We start from the raw sequence: 26,265 nt of genomic DNA on the forward strand, positions 1-26,265 counted from the left end.
CGCAAAATTAATACGAATGATTTTATGAATTGATAAATATATATAATATGATATATGTAATTCAAAAAAAAAGAAAGAGAATATTAAAAATGGTTGAAATTTTTTACAAAAAAATAATGAGTGTTTTTTTTTTAAACAAGATTTTTTTTTCTTATATATATATATATATATATATAAATTCTAATATGTACAAAAAGGAAGGAATGTTATTATAAATAATTTTGTTATTATATAATAGATTATTTGGAAGGTATAATTGGTTATTGGTTATTGGTTATTTTTTTGTTGCCAAAAACCGATATCCAACATTATATGGTTTATATTCATTTAATTCTTCGTACCAAGCTTCAATTAATTTATCATATTCTACTTCATTCTCAACTCCAAGCGTAGTTAAGAATCTCGTTTTAAATGTACGGAATAATAAGCCTATATAATTATCATTAAATATGTTAAAAAAATCTTCGAATTTTCTTGTATTTCAAAATCAATTATTATTTACCAGTATTATCAGATAATAAACTTCCAATTCTACCAGCCCATTTACCATATGAAGCCATAATTTCTTCTTTTTTTACGTCGGTAAGACTTTCAATATCATTCAATAGATCAATCATATGTGAATATATTGTAAAATCAATATTTCTCGATGTTAGATCCATGAAAACTAAAAAAAAAAAAAAAAATTGTTAAAAAAAAAAATGTCGGGAAGCCTTTGATTGGTAATTCCGCAAATAAGTCCGCAAAAAAAAACACTTACGTGCGCTAAATAATAATCGTGATATAGGCCCATCTTTTCTTGGCTCTAATTCTTCTTCAACTAATTCTATAATTCCACCTGATTTTGTAACTCTAACAATTTCATTAATTGCAATCTTCCAATCATTTGCACTAAAAGATGTAATCAAAAATCTCATATGTACGTAATCAAAAACATTATCTTCAAAAGGTAATCCATCCAATATATTAGCTTCCATGAAATCTGCATTATCTGGTTTACTTTCTCTAGGGAAAACTGGGGTAATATCCATCCCAGTAAAATGTGATTTTGGGAATTCATTTGCCATCTCAATTAACCAAGTTCCTGGTCCACAACTACAAGAATGATAAAATATTATTAATATTTATTATACAATATTAATTATATTATTAATATTATTAAGGAATGAGTTAAATTATATACCCAACGTCCAAGACATGAGCACCACCAGAACTTAATCTTTCTTTCACGGGCGCAGAATAATTTCGTTGCCATATGTGTTTACAAATATAATGTTTTATATGTAATCGATCAAATTCATCATCATCACAGGGGAGAAAATATTTCGAGTTTATAACATTATGAAACCTTCGACCATCAATGAACCGATATTCATCATTACTTCCATAATCCAGTACATCACTAATAATTAAATGTGTGTCAGATATTGGAGATCCTATGGTAGAAGTTGGCATACGATAAGGTTTAGGTTTTCTTTTTGATTTTGGTTTACAAAAACAATTCCCCATAATCAATAAAAATATATACAAATAAATAAATAAATTTATTTATTTATTTATTTATGGATACTAAATAATAATATAAGAGAAATTAAATTTTAATATTAATTCAATCGATTCAATTGAAAAAAAAAAATACGATTTCTTACGGTTTTTTCGCTGTTGACTTTTCTTTTTTTTAAAAAAAAAACAAAGTTTCTTCAATGTATTGAAAATCTAAAATCGAGACTAATTCTAATTTCGTTTATTCATCGCAATCCACATTCCGTTCCAGACAAAAATAATAGGGGGGGATGAATATATATAAAAAAAAAAAATGAAAAAAATTTCTTTTGGTGGGAACCTGTCCTTAAAGTTTTTTTTCTAGGATGAAGATTTTTTATTATTTATCCTTTTTTTTTACAATGAAAAATTATTATGAAATAAAATTTATTTTTTTTTAGAAAAAATCAAAATACTAAATTGGGATTTAATGTCTTTTCCTCTTAATAATAATAAACTAAAAATAAATTTTTTTTTTTTAATGTCCTTTGTTCTTTGTTCTTTATATATATATAATTTACAGAATAAGTGATTTACAGAGATTTTTGTTTAAAAAAGTGACAGGAATATTTTGACCTTTTTTTTTTTCATCAAAACGTTAACCTAAAAAGAAATTTCCTTTTGGGTTGAACGTCTTAGGAAGAAAAAAAAATTGTACAAATTTAACAAAAAAAAAAATACCCAAAAATTACCCCGTATTTAAATATCGATTTCTGGCATTCGAATATTTAAGATGTAGATCATATAATAAAATTGACTTTATTTGGTTATTTGAAATGTTAAACTTTGTTTGAATGTATAATACAACCATGCAATAGTGATACAGGGTTGAAATGTTACGGGTATGATTATAAATAAACCATTCAAAGCTTATCAACAAATAACAATATTTTTCTTTTTTCTTTTTTTTCTTTTTTAAATAAAGAAAAAAAAGCGCGGGAATTCACATAACATGCACACATACTGATTATTATTGTTACAAACAATATCATAGTCATAAACAAACATAATCTGTTAGGCAACAGCCAACGTTTTATTTGGTGCAACCGAATGTTCACTTCTTTTCTATCAAGATGTTTATTTAAATACTAAGAATAAAAAAGAAACAATATTATTTTTTATATGAGTCATTATTACCATTTAAGAAGAACGGCGAAACGTCTTTTTTTGATAAAAATTGGAAAATAAATGCAGTTAACGAAACTTTAAAAAAAAACCCCCCCTAAAAATAGAAGTAAGATTGGGGTATCAATTTCCTATTTTTAATGTACTTGAATAACTTGAATAACTTTAATACCCGGCATAAATTTCGGCCGATATTTAATTATCGGTAATTAAATAGCATTGAAATATCCGGATCATTTAAAGACAATGATAAATTAAACTCCGATACAAAGGCTTGATAATTCCCGCCTAAGATCCTATTGGAAATTTGTGTTACCACGCACCTGCGTCATGGGGTTTAATCATAAATATCGTAATGCAACTAATGTCACATTTTTAAAGCCCTAAATAATAAAATTTCGTCAATCAAAAAAATTTCCGTAACCCGGTAACAACTAACAATGTATTTATAAGCGTTGGGAACATCTATTTTTTTGTTTGACTATTTTATCCCTGATTTTAAAAGAGATAATGTTGTAATTAATTTTAAATGAACGAATTTTGTAAGACATAATCATTGAAATTTCTCCTTCCCCCCTTAAATTTTTATATCTAATTTGGAAAATTGGAAAGGACTTGATTTTTTTAAATTTAAAAAAAAATTTTTAATTCAATGAGACATTACACAAAGATAATACCGCCTTTTTTTTTTCTTATGTAAATAACGTGCGTGTTACCAAGCAAACAAACAAAAAGGGCTTATGATGATCCTCATTTTTAATTAATTGAATCCGGAAATTTTATTCGTTCATTACTATTTCACTTTTTATTAGTATAAAGCAGAATTAATGCGTTAAAAGTTATTATTTAATTAGTATTTATTACATTATACGAATAAAGAATACTGGAACATTTTTGAAACCTGTTGAAAAAATTAACATTGATATTTTGAAATTTGATTGGTATACGTTAAAGAAATTTATTTATTTAAAAAACAAGGTTTCTATCTTTTTAAGATAAACAATAATATTTTACGTACTTTATAAGGAAATTTCATTTATGATATATGAAGTAAACAAGGGTAAACACAATTAATTCAAGGTAATGAAGGTAAAGATTCGTCGTTTTAAGTTTCTTTTGCATTTTTTTACAATGTTTAAGGAATTTCTTTTTACGGTTGTCTTTTCTAACAAACTTTCTCATACTGTATGCACCTTAATTTATGATTTAATGATTCAAGAAATCATTGGTGTATAACATGTGTAACGTATGCTGTATGCATACAATAATCTGCACTACATTACACACCGTTCAAATATACAATAATACTATAATAATATAATAAATACTATATAATTTTTTTGATCATTCCTGATCTATAAAATAATAAAATAATAAAATTGTTAGAATAATATTAGAAATGAAGTAATTACTTTCCGATTTTAGTATTAATTACCCCTAATTTATTTTTCTTATCTGAAATTGAATCAAATCCTATTTTTGGATTTAAATAGGATAAATAAGAATTAGTATGATATTCCACGTTATATATATATATATTATATATATATATGTATAATTTGAAATATAAAATAGTTAGACCTTTTATTATTATTAAATTTAATATTATTGTCTTTAGAGAATTATTATTATTGTACACATGAATGAATTTTTAAAATGGTAAATTTATCTTATAATCAATACACGTGTATTAGCTTTGTGTGATTTCAAATTTTCGAACTTTCTAGTACCTTTAGAAGTTTAGATACCTTTTGATAAGATGAACTTACTTTGATCAGTACTACTTTATGAACAATAATTAAAAAAAAAAAATTAAAAATTATTTTTATAGTATAGTACACGATTAAAGTTATCAAAACTTTTACACGGCGTAAACAGTTCTGTAAATCTCTTTCAAGACCATTAATGAACAAGGCGTATTTGCGAACTTGGAATAAAAAAACAAATTAATTTAACCTAAAAAGTATTTTGCAATGATTTTCTAAATATAGTATATTTTTTTAAGAATTATTTTCTTTTATATCCAATTATCTTCTTTATATTTAACATGGTCCTAATGATTGGTATTCCAGCAGATTTTCTCATCTGGATCTAAAACTTGATTTTTGAATTTATATTAAAAATTTTTTTGAACAAAAGTATGGGAAAGTATCCAATCAAGGATTATATATTTATTTATTTATAAATATTTATGAATATTAGAATAAAATACTCCTGTAAAAATTTTTTAATAAATTGATCACATGTCTGAGTTTTTCAGATATAGAACTAGAAAAGTGATCATTTACCGGAGTTACGGAAAGTTTTTTACGGGACCAGTTATATTCCATAAAACACAACTCCACATATCATCATACCTTTAATGAAAAAAAAATCACCACTTTATTTTTTCGTTTATGAAGTTCAAAACTTCAGTAACAATAACGACTGATTAAAATTCTCCTGACGAACTCCGTAGTCAAATAACAATTTTTTATAACATACCGATTATGGAGTATATGCAGAGGTAAAATTCATATGCAATCTCAATACTGTGTCTCACCAAATAAAGGCAATCAAAAAATGAGGTCATCTTATCCAGACCTTAAAATACTAGCAGACTCAATATTCGCTCTTATGTACAGATGTTAAACTTCTATATCAAAGTATTTAGACTGGCTATCGGTATAATAATTTTACTATCCGAAACGATGGACCGTCAACATCACAATCCATATTGTTTATAGACTATTATAAAAAGTGTTTTACAATTATGAAAATGTGGAACGACTCCGTGCGAAATTAAAGGAAAGTAATTATAATATAATTTTAGTCCGTGCTATATAATTAATCGTTGAAGCAATCGATTGGCTTTAGTTCAGGCAACGTGCGGAGAAAAGGAACGGTAAGAATTTAAGAACACTGAAAGGAGTTAGTTCAATGTCAAAAGACTTTTAGAATCACTATAGTATATAGACTCCGTCAATGGATCACAGGAGAATTATTTAACCCTGGCTACGTCAAATATCGATTACATAATCTATGTAGCTTGTTTTAATGCATGTACATGTACATGCGTGCAGAACTGAGGAATATAGATATTGTACCCACAGTCCTATGTATAGTAAGTACTCATCATTTCTGGCGATCTTATTTAAACATTTACGCGTTCCCGATTATTCATACATACATACTTCTATTAATAACAAAAACTTACGTAATAGAGGGATACAGAGTCAACCTTCTGAAATTCGCAAGATACCCGAGATACTGTACTATACGATCTACAGTATATTATAATATACTGTAGCATGATTATATAGTTGATGAACATTATTTTGTTTTTAAAAACTTAATGTTATTAATTGCTTCATTTTAAATTTTTATTGGTATTATAATTTTAGGAAGCATAAAAAAAATAATATTTCATCATAGAAATAAATTATTAATTAAATTATTTAATATTATAAAAGTATGATTTTTAAATTGACTGGTACAACGATTGGGTTCTTTTTCATCAGAAGTTTGAATATTAACAGTTAATTCTTAATCATATTTTAATTATGTAAGATTCTGTCGGGATTTTGGATCCGAGATTTTGAGTTTCGAGATTTTTGGACGGAACCCAACTAACACTAAGAACTAATAGTTTTTGGTAAAAGGTCTGTATTTGTGCTGTCGAAATTGTTTTTACGGTTACAGCACGTGGAGTCACTGGCGTAACGCCGGAATAAATCGTAAATGCCGTAAATTCAGTAGTGCCGTAATTCAATTTGCTATAATTTAATTCGATTTGCTATAATTTTTTATACGCCGTAAATATCTGAAAGCAAGAGAACTTAATACCGTTTCTTAACGGTAAATTTCAAAAAAAAAAACCCTCTTCCCCTTCCCACTCATCAGTAAGTAAGATCCGCAAAAACTGCTCTAAAAAAAAGAAAGAAAATGGTGTGCGCTTTGAACTGGTTTTTTTTTAAAAAAAAAAATTATGGGGAACCGTGTTCGATCACGTGATCTAGAAAATTACATCAACATCCTGTTTATTGACCTTAGTCACGTGATTTAAAATCGCTGCTGAGTGCTGAGTTAGAACCACTTGCTTAATTCTGGCCGATGCGATAATCAATCACGTTATCTATTAGGTTGGATTACCGAATCTGCTTACTACATACTACTTCTAAACAGTGAGTTGAAGTTTTATTATGATATCGAAAAAGTTCAAATTACTAAAAAATTAACTTCTTAAATCCAGTGATATGCATTGAAAGCTTCTAACGACTTTATATTGGAATTGGACCTTCCAATGATTTTTTTATCCATATTATTCTACATATATACGATATGTAAATCTATGATATTGGAAACTTCCAGTGAAGAATTGGAAGTTTCCAATAATAGCACATCGCTGATCACTGTGACTTAATCGTTCTTTTAGTTCACCTCATTCAATTTCAACCTCTCCTTTTATCTGTAGGCAAATGAAACGTGCAACATCAAATGTGATGAAAATTGGGAGATTTTCAGCCAAATTCCTAAGTTGCTTCAACGGAGTGTTTTATTTTCTACTTTTGATGCGTTAATGGAATAGCCCAAACGGTTAATATTCCCCGTCTCTTACACTAGTCAAATTATATTGCATTAAAAAAATTGCCTCAAATAACTTTGTCGTATTCAAGTTGATGAAAAAACGTGCAATCTATTTTGTCCACTGATACTTAACTGGTAAAGTGACTTATCCATGTAGCGAAAGGCGCTTTTACAGTTCGAGTATACTGAGGACAATCTCAATATAACGTACAATATTAAGTATTCTCACTACAAAGGATGTATGGTAATGCGGTAAAAGAATCTTGGACGATTGATTGAAACTATGACGATTGATGAATGTATAAATAATAATTGTCGTGAAAAGTATAAATATGCTGAGTTTGAGTCCAATGCTTTTGTGACACTTCATAACTTTTAAGAGTATTGTAGTGCTAGTTATTTGTTAAAATTTTTTCTTAATTTCAATCAACGAAATAAATAGAATTGTTTTGTCAAGGATAAAATTTTACAATTCCAAATATTCTGGATATAAACTGAAGTTTATTGATAAAATTATAGTACAGTCAAATATAGCAATACAAATACCTTAACTAAATAAATTTTACTTCATAAATTCCACCAAATTTTTTAAAAAATAATGAATACATATATAGTGAAAAGTATGAATAAGAAATTAAATATACAGTATTTAAAAGAAATTTAATCATTATTACTGTTACTTTCTCCCTCTTTTTCCCTCTTCCTCAAGTTCTTTAATAAATGAATATGCTAGACCAAAGCCAACTCTAGCAATAACTTCAGTAGCAAATTCAGAAGCTTCTTTCCTAACGGTTTTATTCGAAGCTGCTTTATAAGCCAAATAACCAACTCCCGCAACGGCAGCAGCAGCAGCAATTCCAACAGCGACTTTTGCAACTTGGTCTTCAATTTGTTCTGAAGATAAAAAAAAAAAGACTATTTCTTAATACATTCAATTAATTGAAAAAAGGGATACGTATAAATAAATTTACCTTCTCGTACTAAAGTTCCAATTCGATTATTATCGTATCTTTGTAAAGAGTTAGTTTCAATTCGATTATTATAACATCTTTGTAAAAAGGAATTGTTATAAATTCCTTTAAGATTTTGCATAATAATTTCATCATTATCATCAATGAATTCGAGCGTGGCTTTTTCCGAATCATCCTCATCATGATTGTATGTTGCTACAAGTATTGCAACATATTTTCCTTCAAAATTTTCCGAAGCTTTATTTTTATATTTTAAAGCTTGAAATCTACGACCATCTCTCGCATTTACTGTAACCACAATAAAAATGCCAGAATCTGAAGCAAAAACAAAATCTCCATAACAATAATTATTATAATGATATGAATTCCAAGAATATTCAACCAAATACTTGAATCCTGGAAGAAGATTTTTTAAATTATTTAAAATAGCATTTTCTCCATTTTGTTCATAAAACCATTTATTACTTTTTTGATTATTTATCTTTTGAAGATAATTAGTAAAAGGATCATACCATTCTTTTGAAATTTTTAAAAGATTTTTGATTAATGAATCATTATTAAATTCGTTCCATTTAAATCTAATTCTCCAAGTATTAAAGATTGAATAACTGCTTATTTCTTTACGTAATACGTTATTTCTAAAGAGTTGACTAAATTCTTCATTAATACATTCTTCAACTTCATTAGTATTACGAATTTGTCTATGAGACATTGAACAACTAATTTCTGCTATAGTATTTTCATTTTGAATAGCTTCAAAAATTCCTTTACAAATTTGTAAAATAAGATTTTGTTTATCGTTATTATTTGATGAAAGGTAGAAAGAACTCGTTGGATAATTAGCGTTACAATTATAACAATGACAAGATACACTCATGATGGATTATTATATACGAGAAAAAGAAGAAATAAAGAAGAAAGTAACTCTTTAAGTTGAAAAAAAAATTGAATCTTTTTATAATTAATTTATTACCAAATTCGGAAACAAAACCGTTTTCTTGAATCAGATTATCTATTCATCTGATTTTCACATAGTTTACATCATTTGTTTCATTTGTTGCAGTTTCTGCACAGTTATAATATTTATGCTTATAATTATCAATAAATTAAAATTCAGGAGTATTTTAGTTTTATTTAGGTTGTATAATTAGTAAACCACTATTCAGAAAAGTGAGTAGTACTAGATATAGGTGATAAGAGAACAATCATTACTGATCGATTGTTATCTTGGTATTAAACATTTTAAACCCACAAAAGAAAATTGCTAATGATAAATGTTGTACAGTACATGTATATAGGTAGTCTGACTGCCTAGCAATTTTAAAACAGTTGGACGAAATTTTTGATAAAATTTTAATCCCAGTTGGAGTTAAAATGTTTGGTTAAAATCTTAGGGTCTCTTTAATGTGATGCTCGGGCATAAATCACTAAGGTTTTAAAACCAATTAATCGTTGCTTCTTCCTATAAACTTTCATCTTTTGTTGCAACCGCAGCAAAATCAAAAATGCGACTAAGAAAACTTTCTCGTTATGTACACATATATTTATTATATGAATCAAGTCTATTATTCATTTTAAAAACTTCTTGAAATCAAGTAAAACAGCGATTCTTCACATTGTAAAGAGAATTTGAATTCATTATCATGTGAAGAGTTAAAAATAAAATAAAATAATAACGCTTGAACGTTCATGAATAGTAAAAATTTGTTCATTAACCATTTGATGTTGAAAACGTATTATAAATTGTAGATATTTGAAATATGCCCTATAAAAACGAAATGTGTTAAATTTATTTTAAATTCGTGCTCATGTGTAATAAATGTCTAAAAAAGCACCATTTTGTTTAATTTTTGTTTTTTTGTAATAAGACATAAATTGGACAAAATGGTACTTTTTTAGACATTTATTACACATGAGCACAAATATAAAACAAATTTAACACATTTCGTTTTTATAGGGATGAAATTTATTTATTTGGAAGTAAACTTACAAAAATTTCTTATTAATTGATATTGTTATTGGGATTATTTCTTGATAATCTTGTTGAAATGCTCTATAAATCATGGTGTCGAGTTTTTTTTTTTGAAATTTGTGTACAAATTACATAGCCAATTGCTATAACGGCAGCAATTTCAAAAACTACACCTCAAACTGCAACTGATATACCTTGCAGTAAAAAGCAATAATTTTTTAATAAATTTATTAATTAATGAAAAAACGATACGCTCATACGCATAAATTATCTTTACCTTGTTAGGATGGATGAGTATTAACGATTGGAAGATCGAGTGGAAAATTCATATATTATCGTGAAAATTATGAATTTCTTTAAGATTTTGCATAATAATTTCATCATTTTAATGAATTCGATTGTGACTTTCTCTCAATTACGATTCTCATCAAGATTTCTGAAGTTTTAATTTTTACATTTTAAAGCTTTTAAGTTTTAACATCATCTACAAGGCATATTCATTTTTTAAAGATTTAATCCATTTAAATTCTATTTGTCAAATATCGATTGAAAGATACTATTATTTTACGTGATAGTCGTAATACGTTTTCTAAAAAGTGAGAATTTTTCAGAATTTCATTAGTATCACGTGTTTGTTTATATAAAATTACACTACCGTATAAGAAATTTCAATGTTCATTTTTAATATCTTTGAAATTTTCTCCACAAATTTACAACATAGGTTCTGTTCATTTCTATTATTGATATGTTTGCTTGAAATTCAACGTTACAACTATAACAATGACAATAATTTGTTATATATAAACTATTTTCTATTGATAATAATTTTTTGATGGTTATAAAATGTATAATATATCCAATATATCTATCTTATCTATCTATGCCGATAAGTTACTAATAAAAATAATTTCGCAATTTCAATCAATGATAAAACAGAATTACTTTGTTATAGACGGCTTATAATTGGAAATTTCCAGTCAAAATCTCGTCATTTAAAATATAAAATACTAGTTAATAAATGTTAATAAATGCTAGTTAAAAAAAATGTCGTAAATCAATTAATATAATTTTACCAGAAAAAAAAAAAATATTTCTATAAATTCTAAATCCCATAAAAAATTTTTCAAAAAAAAATAATGAATACATAAAAATAAAAATGATTAGAGAATTAATCATCATCATTATTCCTCTCTCTCTCGTTTTTTTCCTCAAATTCTTCAAATTCTTTAATAAGTGAATATGCTAGTTGACCATAGCTAACTGCTGTAGCAGCTCTTCTAACGGTTTTATTCGTAGCTGCTTTATAAGCTAAAAAACCAACTCCCGCAACGGCAGCAACGGCAGCAATTCCAACAACAGCACCTGCTGCGACTGTTGCAATTTGATCAACAATTTCTTCTGAGAAAAAAAAAAATTATTTTATTAACATATTAATTAATTGAAAAAGAGAATATGCATTAGTTAATTACCTTCTCGATTTCGATTATTATCGTATCTTTGTAGAGAGGTGGTATGAATTTTTTTAAGATTTTGTACAATAATTTCATCACTATCATCAATAAATTCGAGAGTGGCATTTTCCGAATCATCCTCATCATGATTATATGTTGCTCTAAGAAGTGTAACGTATTTCCCTTCAAAATTTTCTAGAGATTTATTCTTATTTTTTAAAGATTGAAATCTATGACCATCCTTTGTATTTACTGTAACCTTAATAAAAATACCAGAATATGAAGCGAATACAAAATCTCCATAACAATAATTATTATAATATGAATTCCAAGAATATTCAATCAAATAATCGAATCCTGGAAGAAGATTTTTTAAATTATCTAAAATATCATCTTTCCCATTTTGTTCATAAAACCGTTTATTGCTCATTTGACTATCTATTCTTTGAAGATAATTAGTAAAAGGATTATACCATTCTTTTGAAATTTTTAAAAGATTTTTGATTAATGAATCATTATTAAATTCACTCCATTTAAATCTAATTCTCCAAGTATTAAAGATTGAATAACTACTTATTTCTTTACGTAATACGTTATTTCTAAAGAGTTGACCAAATTCTTTATTAATACATTCTTCAACTTCATTAGTGTTACGGATTTGTTTATGAGACATTGAACAACTAATATCTGCTGTAGTATTTTCATTTTGAATAGCTTCGAAAATTCCTTTACAAATTTGTAAGACAAGGTTTTGTTTATCGCTATTATTTGATGAAACGTACGTGTTTGTTGGGATATTAGTGTTACAATTATAACAACGACAAGATACATTCATGATGGATTATTATATACGAGAAAAAAAATAAGAAATAAAGAAGTACTTTTTAAGTTGAAAAAAAAAATTGAATCTTTTTATTATTGATTTATTGCCAAATTCGGAAACAAAACCGATTACTTTGAACCAGATGATCTATTATTCATCTTTGATTGTTACATAGTTTACATCATCTACTGCAATTCTACTGCAAAAAGCTTGTGTGTTTCAAATTAACTGGAATTTATTCACATAACTTTGAGTGTAACAAAGGAAAAACAATTATCAAATCGGCTTAACAATTTATAGCAATAAACTAGTTAAAAGTAAGTTAGGCGAAACAATATACCGAAATATCTGTTCCACCAAAATATCCGGTTTAAAACCAGTTCCGGTTTATTGAATATCCAATATAGAATACTGGTGAATTTTTATTTTGCTGCAAAATAGCTTTTTATAGAGCTATTACCTTCTTAGCACTGTACTACTTCTAGATCATTTTCGACCCAGCAACCAAAATTGGTGTCATATGTCCAGTCTTGTTTTGAAAGGTAAGTGAAAAAGAGGTAAACGTAAGAAATGTAAAAATTAATCGAGTGTGATTATTATTAAAAAACTTCTTGTACTACTACTAGATCATTTTCGACCCAGCAACCAAAATTGGTGTCATATGTCCAGTTTTGTTTTGAAAGGTAAGTGAAAAAGAGGTAAAGAACGTAAGGAATGTAAAGAGTAATCGAGTGTGATTATTATTAGAAGGCTAATATAACAAATGCGACTAATTCTCGTTATATATATAAGTAATGTATTGTATTTTACTACATCAAGTCTTTGTATTATAAGAATTTTGTTGAGAATTTGAATTCATGACCATATGATCATAATGTGAAGGATAAAAATAAAGTAAAATAACGCTTGAACGTTCTTGAAATATTTTTCACCGAATGCTGATAATTTTAAGTAAAATCGAATTCTGATCCAGACTTGAAATCTGAATTTATTATTTGAAAGTAAACTCGCAAAGATCATTAATCGAGTTTCATTTTGTTATCGTTATTATTATTATTGTTGTTATTATTATTATCATTATTTCTTGAAATTTCTTGATAATCTTGATACGCTTTATAAATCATAGTACCAGTTGTTACGACAGTTTTTATTGGAATTCTTGAACAAATTACATAGCCAATTGCTGCAGCGGCAGTAATTCCAACAACTGCACCTGCAACTGATATAGAAGGTGATTCTTCTATGAACGAAAAAAAAAAATAAAATATTATAATTTTAATAAATTTTTTTAAATTAATGAAAAAACGACGATATTCATACCTTGTTGGGACGGATGGGTAAGTTGATTGTGATTTATTTCTTGAACCGAAAAAAAAAGAAGTAACAAAAGTAAATATAAATAATAAATTTTTAATAAACGTAATAACGAATTGAAAATTGACACGTAAAAATAATTACCTGGATAAGTAATCTGATTATTATTGAAAGATTGTGAGAACTTATGAAATTTTTTAAGATTTTGAATAATAATTTCATCATTTATATCAATAAGTTCAATTGTGGAATTCGTAAAAGTTGCGCCGATAAGTGTAATATATTTTCCAACATATTTTTCTGAAGCTTTACTTTTACATTTTAAAGCTTTGGTTTTAACAGCATCTTCATGAGTTATATCAACTTCAACTACGATGAAAACACCAGAATCTGAAGCGAAGATAAAATCTCCTTTATGAAGATTATTATCATCATCATATGAATCCCAAGAATATTCAAATAGATACTTAAATCCTGGAAGATAATCTTCTAAATTATCTAAAAGATTTTGTTTTAACTCATCTTTATTTATATTTGTATCTTTATCGGATAACCATTCATTTCTTTTTTGATGATCTATCTGTTGAAGATAGTTGGTAAAAGGGTCATACCCAGTGTTGTACATGGGACATGTCCCGCCAAAATTTTAATGTCCCGGACATTGTCCCGTCCATGTCCCGTCCACATCCCGTCCAAAAATTGTCCAAGTTTACAATTTGTCTTATCAAGACGGCTATAATTTATAATTAAGATCACGTGATTTTAATGTCCCAATGTCCCGGACATTGCTAAAATCTTTGGACGTGTCCTGGACTGTCCCGTCCCGTCCTGTCCATGGACATGTCCCGTCCCTATGACAACACTGGTCATACCATTCTTTTGAAATTTTTAAAAGATATTTGATTAATAAATCATTATCATGAGATTCGGACCATTTAAATTGTATTTTCCAAATATCGGTTGAAAGTCTTTTTATTTCTTTACATATTATCGATATGTCGTTTCTACTAAATTCTTCATTAATACAATTTTCAATTTCATTAATATTATGAATTTGCTCATGTAATATTGAACAAATAATTTCTGCTGAAGTATTTTTATTTTGAATAGCTTCAAAAATTCCTTTACAGATTTGTAAGATAAGATTTTGCATATCTGATGATGGGTAAATGATTTCTGGATAATCAACATTACAACTATAACAATGACAAACTAAGCTCATGATTATGAATTATAAGATAAAGGTTTGGTTAAAAAAAAAAAGAAAGAAAGAAAATATAAAAACTACTCACTTTTTTTTTAAAAAAAAAAATAGTAACCGAATTTAGACTCTGAATTTCTCGCCTATCGTTATATGCGTGAAAATGGTTTCATTGTTGTTTTTAAGTACTATATGTGGCGTATTATAAATAATGAACAAAGAATATTTTTATCAAAATAATAGATGTTCATATGATAACATGTAAATTCATAACTGCATAACGTTAATAATTCCATGTTTTGAAGACCCTAATAAGTTTAGAGTAATCAGCCGGGATTAAAGATCAACATCTTACATTATCAACTACAATTAAGGCGTATAAAAAATGGATTAATAAAAAATTGGATTTTCGCTATTTTTTGCTATTTTGTTATTGCAGTTTAAAGGTAGTAATCTCGGTATTCCGATTGGGTCGTCAAAACTACTTTTTCATCCTTGATCAAAAACAATTAAAATAATATAATTCACTTAATAATTATTTGAAGGTGATTTCTTTATTTCAAAATGCGTGGTACTTAAAAATTGATATTATCTTATAGTAAGAAAATAATAATAATAATAATAATTAAACTTTTGATTTTCCATAATTCTACACTATAAATTTATTATGGTACAATAATTTAATCATCTCTTCTTGAAAATGTTCGACAGATCAAATAACCAACAACTACAGCTGCGGCTGCAGTTATAGTAATTGTACCTATAAAAAAGTATTATATATATTTTTTAACAAGTATTTTAATTAATTAAAAGCAATTAAAGCAATTCCAACAACTGTACCTGTATTTAATATAGAAGGTGATTCTTCTTTGAACAAAAAAAAAATAATAAATAATAATTTTAATAAATTTTTTTAAATTAATGAAAAAACGATGATACTCATAAGTTAACTATTTACCTTGTTGGGACGGATGAGTAAGTTTATTGTGATTTATTCTTGAACCGAAAAAAAAAAGAAGTAATAAAAGTAATATAAATAATAAATTTTTAATGAACGTAATGATGAATTGAAAATCGATACGTAAAAAATAATTACCTTGACTATTATGAAATTCTTTAAGATTTTGCATAATAATTTCATCATTATCAATAAGTTCAATTGTGAAATTCGTAAAAGTTGCACCGATAAGTGTAATATATTTTTTACACTTTAAAGCTTTGGAATTAACAGCATCTTCATGAGTTATATTCAAATCAAGTTCATTTCTCGTATTAAACCATTTAACTTCAATTACGATGAAAAGCACCAGAATCTGAAGCGATGATAAAATCTCCTTTATGAAGATTGTTATTATCATCATATGAATCCCAAGAATATTCAAATAGATACTTAAATCCTGGAAGATAATCGGCTAAATTATCTAAAAGTAATTGTTTTAATTCATCTTCCTTTATATTTGTATCTTTATCGGATAACCATTCATTTCTTTTTTGACGATCTATATGTTGAAGATATCTGGTAAAAGGGTCATACCATTCTTTTGAAATTTTTAAAAGATATTTGATTAATGAATCATTATATCGAGATTCAGACCATCTAAATTGTATTTTCCAAGTATCGGTTGAAAGTCTTTTTATTTCTTTACATAATATGTCATTTCTATTAAAATTTCTATTAATACAATTTTCAATTTCATGAATATTATGAATTTACTCATGTAATATTGAACAAATAATTTCTGCTGAAGTATTTTCATTTTGAATAGCTTCAAAAATTCCTTTACAAATTTGTAAGATAAGATTTTATGTATCTGATGATGGATAAATGAATTCTGGATAATTAACATTACAACTATAACAATGACAAGCTAAGCTCATGATTATGAATTATAAGATAAAGGGTTTGGTTAAAAAAAAAAGAAAACATAAAAACTACACCAAGTCCATGTACCAAATTCACTTTTTTTTTTTAAAAAAAAAAAAAAAATAGTAACCAAATTTGGACTCTGAATTTCTCGCTTATCGTTATATGCCATTGTTGTTTTTAAGTACTATATCTGATATGTGGCGTATTATAAAGAATGAACAAAGAATATTTTTATCAAAATAATGAAAATTCATATGATAAAACATGTGTAAATTCATAACTGCATAACGTTGATAATTCCATGTTTTGAAGACCCTAATAGGTTTAGAGTAGTCAGTCGGGATTAAAGATCAACATCTTACATTATCAACTATGATTAAGGTGTATAAAAAATGTATTAATAAAAAAAATTTTGGATTTTCGATATTTTTGCTATTTTGTTATTGTAGTTTAAAGGTAAACATCGGGGACTTCATGATTTGATATTTAGTAATCTCGGTTATTCCGATTGGGTCGTCAAAACTACCCTTTTCATCCTTGATCAAAAACAATTAATATAATATAATTGATTTCTTTATTTCAAAAAGCGTGGTACTTAAAAATTGATATTTAAAAAAAAAGAAAAAATAATAATAATTAAACTTTTGATTCTCCATAATTCTACAAGTATTCTACACCATAAATTTATATTTAATTGGAATGATTTCCTCTTGAAAATGTTCGATAAATCATATAACCAACTGCAGCTGCAGCAGCAACTTTAGTAATTGTACCTATAAAAAAAAATATTACATATATATTTTTAACAAGTATTTTAATTAATTAAAAGCAATATTACACATTAAAAATGATACCTTGTAGTATTGAAGTTGTATCTTGATTATTTTGACTTGAGAGAGTTTGTAATCCATCAAATTTATCATCAGTTACTTCATATTTATCCAAGTTATTAAATCCATTAAATTCATTATATCTTCGTGGTGAAAAGTCATGAACTTCCTTAATATGTCGCGCAATAATTTCATCATTATCATTAAACTCAAATGTAACTTTATCTAAACTATTCGCATCAAGATCACATATAAGTGTTGCTCCAAGAAGTGTAATATATTTTCCATTAAATTCCATTGCAACTTTATCTTTATATTTTAAAGATTGATCTTTAACATCATTATTAAGAGAAGATATGCTTATATCATTATATTCATTTTTTTTAACATTTAAATATTTAGTCTCAACTACGATAAAAATACCAGAATTTGAAGCGAAAATAAAATTTCCTTCATAATTATCATATAAATTCCAAGAATAATCGATTAAATATTCAAAACCTAAAAGATAATTTTTTAAATTATCTAAAAGACATTGTTTTAATTCATCCTCATTTTTATTATTTAAATCAGGATTAAATGAATTAAATGTTCCAATATCTCTTTTTTGATCATCTATTTTTTGAAAATATTTAGTAAAATTATAATACCATTCTCTTGAAATTTTTAAAATATTTTTTATTAAAGAATCATTATTAAATTCATCCCATTTAAATCCTATTCTCCAAATACCGATTGGAAGTTTTTTTATTTCTTTACGTAATATCTTATGTTCAAAGAGTTGAATAAATTCTTTATTAATCAAATTTTCAATTTCATTAATATTACGAATTTGTTTATGTAACATTATATTATCATCATAAGAAATTTCTGTTGATGTATGTTTATGTTGAATAGCTTCAAGAATTCTTTTACAAATTTGAATGATAATATTTTGTTCATCCTCATTATTTGATGAAAAAATATAAGCTTTTGTTGGATATTTAACGTTACAAGTATAACAATGACAAATTAAACTCATGATGAAAAAGTTATTGAGTTGAAAAAAATGTGGAGAGAAGAATGTTTTTATACAATTATTTTTTTTTTCTTTTTAAAAGAAATGTAGATATTTTGGAGACAAAAGCATTTCTTGTTTTAAGATGATCGATGATCTCATTGTATAACATGTACTTTTACGCCAAGTTACATAATCTTATAGATACGTTCGTTATGATATATATTTACCGGATTTTGAGGATTTAAAATTTCGAAATTTGGAATGTTCCACCGAAATTTTATGGCTTCTATGGCTTTTATGGTTATTATGGCATTTACAGTTTATGGATTACGCTATGACCACCAGAAAATAATATTAGAACGTGATAATTAATGCGGTGATATTTAAATTGTTATTGTTAAACAATGATTCATACCTTCCATTATACTAAATTTGGGATTTGTTAACCTTAAAAATCATGTTCAATAAAATAGTTCAATATAAAAATTGGGTTTAATAATAATAAACGAACCTATTTTTTTCTTTTTTTTCGATTAAAAAGAAAAAAAATTTATCATGAGTTCCTACGTAATTGATATAAATAATGAAAAACAAAGATCATTAATTCTTAATATATGTTTTCAAATATTATCTTTTCCTTATCAAGAAGAGACAGAATCATTACTTTTGGGATTTTTTGAATTTTCTTCACATGATGATGTTACTAAATTACTTCAAAAAGTTTTTGGAGAAAATGGTATTATTATAATGTGTCATGTTACAAAAGCAAATTCGAAAATGGAATTTTATGTTAATTATGATAAAACTCTATTAGAAAGAATTATGCCAATTATTAAAGATTGGTATAAACCTTTTGTTAATGAATTACAAAATCAACATAATGTGAAAGTAAAAGAATGGAAGGAAAATTATGATATTGATCATTCTGAAGATATTTTAAGAAATAGAATAATTGATAATATTAATGATTTATTACCTGGATTTAATTATTTTGTCGATTTTAAATGGAGTTATAATGATGATAATGATAATAATTATAGCGTTTGTGAGAATGAAATTGGTGATTTGATATTTAGATCTGATTATGGAGGAATTTATTTAGTTATTGAAACAAAGTGGCTTAATAATAATCATGGTGATAAGGCAAAAAAAGCTAGAATAGATGGTATAAATGATGTTAAAGAACGTACCCTAAAATATAAAGAACTAGCTAAAAAGAGGTTTAATGATATAGTGATTGGTATATCTTATACAAATGAAAAGGGAAAAGATCCTATTCATTTTGTTGATATTACTGATGAGAAGATTTTTAATGCTATTAAGTCTAATAAGAATAAGAAGATTAAAAAAAGTAATTGTTCATTTATTTTTTACATATTTTTCTTATTAATTAATTATACTAATATTTTTGTTAATTTAGATGAATCTTCGTTTGATCCAGGTTTAATGGGATTTATGGCAGGGGTATATATTTATATATTGTTAAATTTTTTTTTTTTTTTTAATAATAAATTTAATTTTAAATTATTATGTTAACGAACATATACTTTTATTATAGACCACAATCACTGCTGCCGGAATGGCCGGAATTGGAATTTTACTCCGAAAGTAAATATACGGTCGTATAAATTATTAATTAAAACATTTTAAAATAGCCAAATGTTATTAGCCTAATGAGTCTAATGTTATCATTACTTAAGTTGTAGTATGTTAGAAAACATTATAGATTCTCGATCATCGATATTTTAAATACCATAATTCATATGTGTCGGTGTGGTCGCCATTCGTTTCTAAGTCATGTGATGTATTTAATAAATTAACGCGAATTCTAATAAAAACTTTGCTTAAAAATCCTAAAAAATTTCTCGTAAACCTCAGTTTTGGAGCTGATGATATTAGTAAAATTACAAACGTTCTAAACGTTTTTTAATTAGTATGATATGATATTTATTATAATATTCAGAAATTCAAGGTGTTTACTCTACAATAAATATAGAGTGAGTTATTGCAGTTCATAGTTTTGTTTAATCACGCTATAAAGTACTCAACTCAGCTGCTTTGTCAATTGTACGGTAGCATATACATGATGTGCAATTAATGCGGCACAAATTCATGACGCAATAGCCAGCCTATTATTTAAAAATCGTTTTTTAAACGATACGTGACCTTAGTCTCACATAGCATGATTGGGCTTCAGTTACAATCAAGAAAATTTTATTTAGAATTTATTTTTTAATTTAATTTTTTACAAGGACTTTTCAAAAGTAACAATTCACAAGTCGCGCGTCAGCGAATGTTAAAAGTTATTCAATTTTTTTTACACATTCGAAAAAAATATAATTTATAATAAAACAAATAGATATCAAAATTGATACCTAATTATGACAATAAAAATGTAAAATAAATTAATTATCTTAAAAGTGAATTTAAATGTATACTTCCGTAGGAGCCATAGAATCTAATGTAAATGATCCTGACAATTTTTCTTTATTCATAAATTGTAACGGATAGTGAACCAAGTGACCCTTTACTTTACTTAATTCTGCTTCAATTTCTTCGTTGGTTAATTTATGATTATGAACGTGACCAGCTGGAATCTTTGATCGATCTGGAACAAACGTTTTGAAATCATCCCAGCTCGTAACTAAAAAAAATAATTGTAAAAAAAAAATAAAATAAATTTCAATACAAACAAATTAGAAAAAATAAAATTATTAAGAAATCATAATTACGATTATCATCTGGAACACAACGAAACACTGTACGAAAAGCTTCTGTATTAATGGTAGCAGTTTGGTGCCAATGTTTATAATAAAATTCGTCGCTAACTGGATCTTGAACAATATAATCTTCTTTAGAGAGTTCTTGATAATCAACAGGTATTGGTGGTGGATAACAGAATGTATTAACTTTTTCATGGTCAGTTTCATTAAACAATCCAAGATGTTCCTTAAAGATATGACGGCGTAAAGTGGCTGCAAACTTTCCAGCTTTCCACTAAATAAAAACAAATTAAATTGAGTACCTTCTAATGCTAACTAAGATTTAAAGATAAAAGAATAATTACGTCTTTGCCAGCCATTTTAGAATCAATGTATTCCCTGTCTTCAATAACAGCAGCAATTTCAGAGTCAAAATCACCATTTTGTGATCTTTCATTTAAATTAGCTATAATAAAAAAATAAGTACAATTAATTAAAGAAAACGCATAAAGATTTTGAAGAAGAAACTTTTACTCACCGGAACCACATATAACAATTCTGTCATCAGCAATTAAAAGTTTGCTGTGAATGTATACTTCTTCAGTTATGTAGTTCCCAGAAGGATTTTTATCAGCAGTTTCAGCAACTACAGGATTTCTTCCAAACTCTATTTCATCATTTAATACGCCCAAACCTTTTTCTACGGACTTAGGATTGATTTTGTCAAAAGTACGAAGTGCGTAAAACCCAAGGTACTTTTCAGGGTTAGTAACACCATTTTGTTTTAAAACTTCAAAAATTGAATATCCACCTCGGCAAATTGATTTGAGTTGGTAATGTACGATAGTACTAAGAAAGTTAAATAAAAAATGAAATTGATATTTCGCTTAAGAAATAAGATCACATCAAATTTGGGACATTTACCGAATAGTACCGACATTACTGGTAACATCACTGGAATCAAATTCAGATTCGTAAGCTGGAAGCAAAGGCATGGAAACAATGATTCTGAACTGTTCATTATTCTTATAGGCTCTAATAATTCTATCTACAATTGCCTGTATGATAATTAATGAATGTGAATATGTATCATTCATTTATACATATATTATTAAATCTAAAATTTTACCTTTCCAATAAGATTCTTTACTGGATAATTGTCACTTTCTTTTGTGGCAGTAACTATAAAAAATAAAATATAAATACATATATAAAAAAAAATAGTCGTATAAATAAATCCTTCAAGGCTTCAGGTAATAATAATTAGTGTAGACTTACCGAAGAATTGATTTTCTATATATATGAAATGTTGAGATTCTTCAATAATTTTGACGTAAGCATTTTGGATTGAATGCTATGTATACAAATTATGTTCAATATATATGAATATAGATTCATGAATTAATAAGAAATTATAAAAATTACCTCCACTTCGTTAAGACCAATACTCCAAATGGAACTAGATCTGACAATTTGAACATCGCATGTACCTTCATCTGGATGACAACTAATAGTTTGTCCGTTACCATAGCTATAATGTTTGACTTGCGGAGGATGTTCACGATCATATTGTTTATCAGATTTGGCAATCAAAACTGGATATTCAGGACGATCTTCTGCCTTATTTTTTTTGATAAAATTCCAGCGTTGAACAAAATGACGCACAATGTCAAGTGTAGGTTTGCCAACCTGTGAATATACGCAAAGGATCAACCCTTAAATATAGTATTAGGAAAATTCGCATTTTACGGTTAAATGTGATTATACTTACAAAACCGATGGATACATCATGCCATGGCATACGCCCAAATTGTTTTTTATCGATTATAGTTCTTGCCCAAAATTTTACTGTAATTAAAAATAGTAGAATAAATACATATTTACACATGTTGGAAAATAATGATCAAAATCAACAGATAATATACCATCAAAAAAGTCCTTGATTCTAGGATTTGAATAATCTTGACCAGGCCAGATAGAATAATGTTTAGAATATTCATGGAAATCGGCAAGTTGATGCGTCGAAGTATCATAACGACCAAAGCACAAATCCAAACCACCAATGAAAGAAGTATGCCTATCGACAACTATAATTTTCTATGATTTTAAAGAAAAGGTTACAATACTTATAATTATTTTACGCTTAAAACTTAAAAAATTTAACATTTACTTCATGATGCTAAATTTCACGTATAAAATAAACACGAAAAAAAAAATAAGAGATTAATTTTAAAAACATCAATGTTTAATGAATTAACTAAATCAAACGATTAAAATAACAATTAATCAAATAAACCATTTACCGTCCAAAGTAAAGTCCCATTAATAAGATGGTTAGGATGTCTTTGCACTACCCGTTAATTAAATTAAAAAGACATTAATATAAAATTTTTATATACGGTGTATCTCAAAATCCTAAATTTACAGACAAATAAAATAAAATGCAAAATATTCTTACCGAGGATGTTCTTGTGCAATGACTGTAAAGTAGTTTTACTATGCCAAGAGTCATAAGTACTAGTTTTGGGAACTTCTTTATAAACAACGACATAAATCTTCACTCCTTCTTCTGCTTTCTTTTTAAGTAAACGGTCAAGGCGATATTCTTCATTCTTGGCAGGAGGTCTACGAAGATACTAAATTGAAAAAATTAGATTATCACGTGCTTGCGTCATGATAAATTACTATAAAAAGCTAATACCACACACCAATTCAGGCGAAAGCCACAAGTCTTCGATTAAAATTTCCTCTTTAGCGCTCATTAGAGCTTCCGAGACAGCATAGAAATAGTCCTTACCGTCGACATACCATTTTGCATGACAATTTTTTCTTTCTTGAACAAATGACATGTAACGGTTTTCTTTATCCCACTCGCCTTTAGTTCCTTGTTCTCCAGTTATCAGACTGGAGATAGCTTTTACAGCATCTTCAAGGAATTCCATTATGAACTAAATTAACTTTAAAATTGAAAATTCAAAACGAAAGCTTGATGGAAAAAAGGTAAGGAGAAACTCGACATTCCCATCTTTTTATTGATGAAAAAGTGTTTGGTTACTCAAGTACTTTAAAAAGGTTTATGGGATCAAAATACTTGTTATTGCCAGAGAAGTGCGTAAAATTTGGAAAAATACTACTGTAATTGCTAATTCAATAATTTTATTTCAATTTCTTTTTTTTAACATACGAAAATTTCGTACACCTATATGGCTATACACTTCCAAATTTACTTCGTCAATGCCTATTTCGTTCAATTTTGATGAATTTAAAACAATGTATAATGATGGTTCATTAGTTCAATGAAATAAATCATTATAGACATTACAATTAAAATGTTTTTAGGCAATTAGGCTATATCAAATATCAGATCAACAAAGATCGAATTTTTCGTCATACTTTATTTCTTTATTGTGGCGTTTGTTCCTCCATTTTTGTCTTTTTAATTTTTCTAAATTTTGATTTTTGGCGCCAAGTTTCTATAATTGTCGACTAAAAAAAGTTAACTTATCACGAGAAATAATTGTTTTCTAACCCGATTCATTGTAAAAGCAAAAAATTACCCAATCATCAAGAAAATTTTGTTATACAGTCATCATCTTATAGCTAATGTAGAACGAATATGTGTGTGGTACGGATTTTAGTATGGAGATGAGCTAACGGTATTATTAATAAACTTCAACGATAGTAACCTCAGAGAAACAAATTTTTTGAAGGTTACTTTTGTTACATTAATAACCTTGTGATAATTCATTAATAAATTAACAAGTATTTAAAAATATACTGTTCCACTACATATAGTACCCAAAAATAATATTTAAGACTCGGGTATTATACTTTCACGAGTACTATTCAATTTTAAAAGTCGAGGTTCTTGAATAAGATCCGGGTACTGTAATTAATATATTCGATAGAAAAATCTTTATCTTAATTGTTCAATAAATATCATTTGTACACAAAAAAAGGAATGAGTGGAATATTAAATATTTTGAGCAACATGTTTTTTTCTAAAAGAATTGTTGTCCCTTAAAGACGTACGATCATCGAATATATGTCTTAATTAGGATGAGACATTATTTATCATGTTCACTAGTAAAAGAAACCATTCCGATATTCGAAATTTAGAATTAATGCATGTACGTAATTAAATACATAAAGATTTTTCTTTTCGAGAGTTAAAATCCGCGAGAGGTCCGATCTTTAATTTAAAGAGAGGGATAAACGGGGTAATCAATTACTTAAAAAGAATCCATATGATTGCCAAATTTTGAAATGATTTCCATTATGTTTCAAATCTTTATTGTAAACATTAACCCTAATTTCGAGATTAACGATTTTGAAAAGGGAGTGAAAATTTCGATCATTGTGGCGTTTAACCTTATTCTAATAATATTGATTGGAATTTCATATGAAATTTTGAACTCGATTGTTTAATATTATAACAAATATTTTTATAAGTTCTGGCTAAGTAAATGACTTCTTGATCTTTAAAATTTGATTCTTCTAAATTACTTCAGCGACGTGACGACAGACGACGTCAAAATTATTTTGACGTCGTCACGTGACTATAAGTTGAGACCCGTCTAAAAAAATCTCTACCCGGGTCAACCCAACCCGTCAACCCACCCGCTACCCACCTGCTACCCACCCGTAATCCATATAAAAAATTACTATTTATTTTTGAATCAGTAGCTATCCATTCAACTGTAGCACATTTTTAATTCAAGTTGTTTTGGTGTACAATGTGGTGACCATTGTATTAATATGCAATTGATTTGAGTCTTTAAGTTGAATATCATCTGATACAATTCCATGTTTGAAGATAAAGTTCCACCATCATGCTTGTAACTTTTTACATTCACCATTTGAGGAAATAAGTATTTTACAGATATCACGCCCATTTTCAA

The 26,265-nt window shown here is 26.8% G+C and overlaps 8 protein-coding genes across 8 annotated transcripts; 1 reads left to right on the plus strand and 7 right to left on the minus strand.

The window, feature by feature from the left end:
- Positions 1–274: 274 nt before the first annotated feature.
- On the minus strand, positions 275–1,509 carry OCT59_028110 (uncharacterized protein; the record flags this gene model as incomplete). The annotated part of the gene is made up of 4 exons (XM_066147085.1): positions 275–429; positions 503–667; positions 761–1,095; positions 1,184–1,509. 4 exons carry the CDS (start codon positions 1,507–1,509, stop codon positions 275–277), a joined length of 981 nt encoding a protein of 326 aa, XP_065993834.1.
- Positions 1,510–7,697: 6,188 nt separating this feature from the next.
- On the minus strand, positions 7,698–9,081 carry OCT59_028111 (uncharacterized protein; the record flags this gene model as incomplete). Its single annotated transcript, XM_025329964.2, has 2 exons — positions 7,698–8,127; positions 8,205–9,081. The coding sequence occupies 2 exons, from the start codon at positions 9,079–9,081 to the stop codon at positions 7,910–7,912; spliced, it is 1,095 nt and encodes a 364-aa protein (XP_025187896.1). The 3' UTR covers positions 7,698–7,909.
- Positions 9,082–10,836: 1,755 nt separating this feature from the next.
- On the minus strand, positions 10,837–12,511 carry OCT59_028112 (uncharacterized protein). Its single transcript, XM_025309930.2, has 2 exons — positions 11,646–12,511; positions 10,837–11,574 (listed from the first exon to the last, which is right to left on the minus strand). The coding sequence occupies exons 1-2, from the start codon at positions 12,460–12,462 to the stop codon at positions 11,345–11,347; spliced, it is 1,047 nt and encodes a 348-aa protein (XP_025187897.1). The 5' UTR covers positions 12,463–12,511; the 3' UTR covers positions 10,837–11,344.
- A 958-nt stretch (positions 12,512–13,469) lies between these two features.
- Positions 13,470–14,986, minus strand: OCT59_028113 (uncharacterized protein; the record flags this gene model as incomplete). The annotated part of the gene is made up of 5 exons (XM_025309931.2): positions 13,470–13,690; positions 13,771–13,809; positions 13,909–14,340; positions 14,478–14,497; positions 14,637–14,986. The coding sequence occupies 5 exons, from the start codon at positions 14,984–14,986 to the stop codon at positions 13,470–13,472; spliced, it is 1,062 nt and encodes a 353-aa protein (XP_025187898.2).
- Positions 14,987–15,645: 659 nt separating this feature from the next.
- OCT59_028114 (uncharacterized protein) lies at positions 15,646–16,722 on the minus strand (the record flags this gene model as incomplete). The annotated part of the gene is made up of 5 exons (XM_066147086.1): positions 15,646–15,725; positions 15,806–15,832; positions 15,924–16,199; positions 16,261–16,605; positions 16,680–16,722. 5 exons carry the CDS (start codon positions 16,720–16,722, stop codon positions 15,646–15,648), a joined length of 771 nt encoding a protein of 256 aa, XP_065993835.1.
- An 800-nt stretch (positions 16,723–17,522) lies between these two features.
- On the minus strand, positions 17,523–18,756 carry OCT59_028115 (uncharacterized protein; the record flags this gene model as incomplete). Its single annotated transcript, XM_025309933.2, has 2 exons — positions 17,687–18,756; positions 17,523–17,605 (listed from the first exon to the last, which is right to left on the minus strand). Exons 1-2 carry the CDS (start codon positions 18,681–18,683, stop codon positions 17,523–17,525), a joined length of 1,080 nt encoding a protein of 359 aa, XP_025187900.1. The 5' UTR covers positions 18,684–18,756.
- A 437-nt stretch (positions 18,757–19,193) lies between these two features.
- On the plus strand, positions 19,194–20,519 carry OCT59_028116 (uncharacterized protein). The gene is made up of 3 exons (XM_025313152.2): positions 19,194–20,013; positions 20,083–20,126; positions 20,221–20,519. Exons 1-3 carry the CDS (start codon positions 19,218–19,220, stop codon positions 20,272–20,274), a joined length of 894 nt encoding a protein of 297 aa, XP_025187901.1. The 5' UTR covers positions 19,194–19,217; the 3' UTR covers positions 20,275–20,519.
- Positions 20,520–20,853: 334 nt separating this feature from the next.
- On the minus strand, positions 20,854–24,366 carry OCT59_028117 (uncharacterized protein). The gene is made up of 14 exons (XM_025308987.2): positions 24,073–24,366; positions 23,823–24,000; positions 23,668–23,714; positions 23,535–23,543; positions 23,290–23,461; positions 23,136–23,212; positions 22,790–23,053; positions 22,643–22,718; positions 22,494–22,546; positions 22,289–22,422; positions 21,903–22,213; positions 21,730–21,830; positions 21,395–21,659; positions 20,854–21,306 (listed from the first exon to the last, which is right to left on the minus strand). The coding sequence occupies exons 1-14, from the start codon at positions 24,304–24,306 to the stop codon at positions 21,089–21,091; spliced, it is 2,139 nt and encodes a 712-aa protein (XP_025187902.1). The 5' UTR covers positions 24,307–24,366; the 3' UTR covers positions 20,854–21,088.
- Positions 24,367–26,265: the final 1,899 nt, after the last annotated feature.

Source organism: Rhizophagus irregularis, chromosome 8 (genome assembly GCF_026210795.1).
Source record: "Rhizophagus irregularis chromosome 8, complete sequence".
NCBI lineage: Eukaryota > Fungi > Glomeromycota > Glomeromycetes > Glomerales > Glomeraceae > Rhizophagus > Rhizophagus irregularis.

Excerpts from the sequence above, each read along its gene's own strand:
- OCT59_028112 (XM_025309930.2), bottom strand. The coding sequence starts at position 12,462 with ATGAATGTATCTTGTCGTTGTTATAATTGTAACACTAATATCCCAACA. Across the intron at positions 11,575-11,645 it reads TAATAATCGAAATCGAGAAG|AAGAAATTGTTGATCAAATT; the intron begins GTAATTAACTAA and ends TTTTTTTCTCAG.
- OCT59_028116 (XM_025313152.2), top strand. The coding sequence starts at position 19,218 with ATGAGTTCCTACGTAATTGATATAAATAATGAAAAACAAAGATCATTA. Across the intron at positions 20,014-20,082 it reads GAATAAGAAGATTAAAAAAA|ATGAATCTTCGTTTGATCCA; the intron begins GTAATTGTTCAT and ends TTGTTAATTTAG. Across the intron at positions 20,127-20,220 it reads TAATGGGATTTATGGCAGGG|ACCACAATCACTGCTGCCGG; the intron begins GTATATATTTAT and ends CTTTTATTATAG.
- OCT59_028117 (XM_025308987.2), bottom strand. The coding sequence starts at position 24,306 with ATGGAATTCCTTGAAGATGCTGTAAAAGCTATCTCCAGTCTGATAACT. Across the intron at positions 23,054-23,135 it reads ATGATGTATCCATCGGTTTT|GTTGGCAAACCTACACTTGA; the intron begins GTAAGTATAATC and ends GTATATTCACAG. Across the intron at positions 22,214-22,288 it reads AGTAATGTCGGTACTATTCG|TACTATCGTACATTACCAAC; the intron begins GTAAATGTCCCA and ends TAACTTTCTTAG.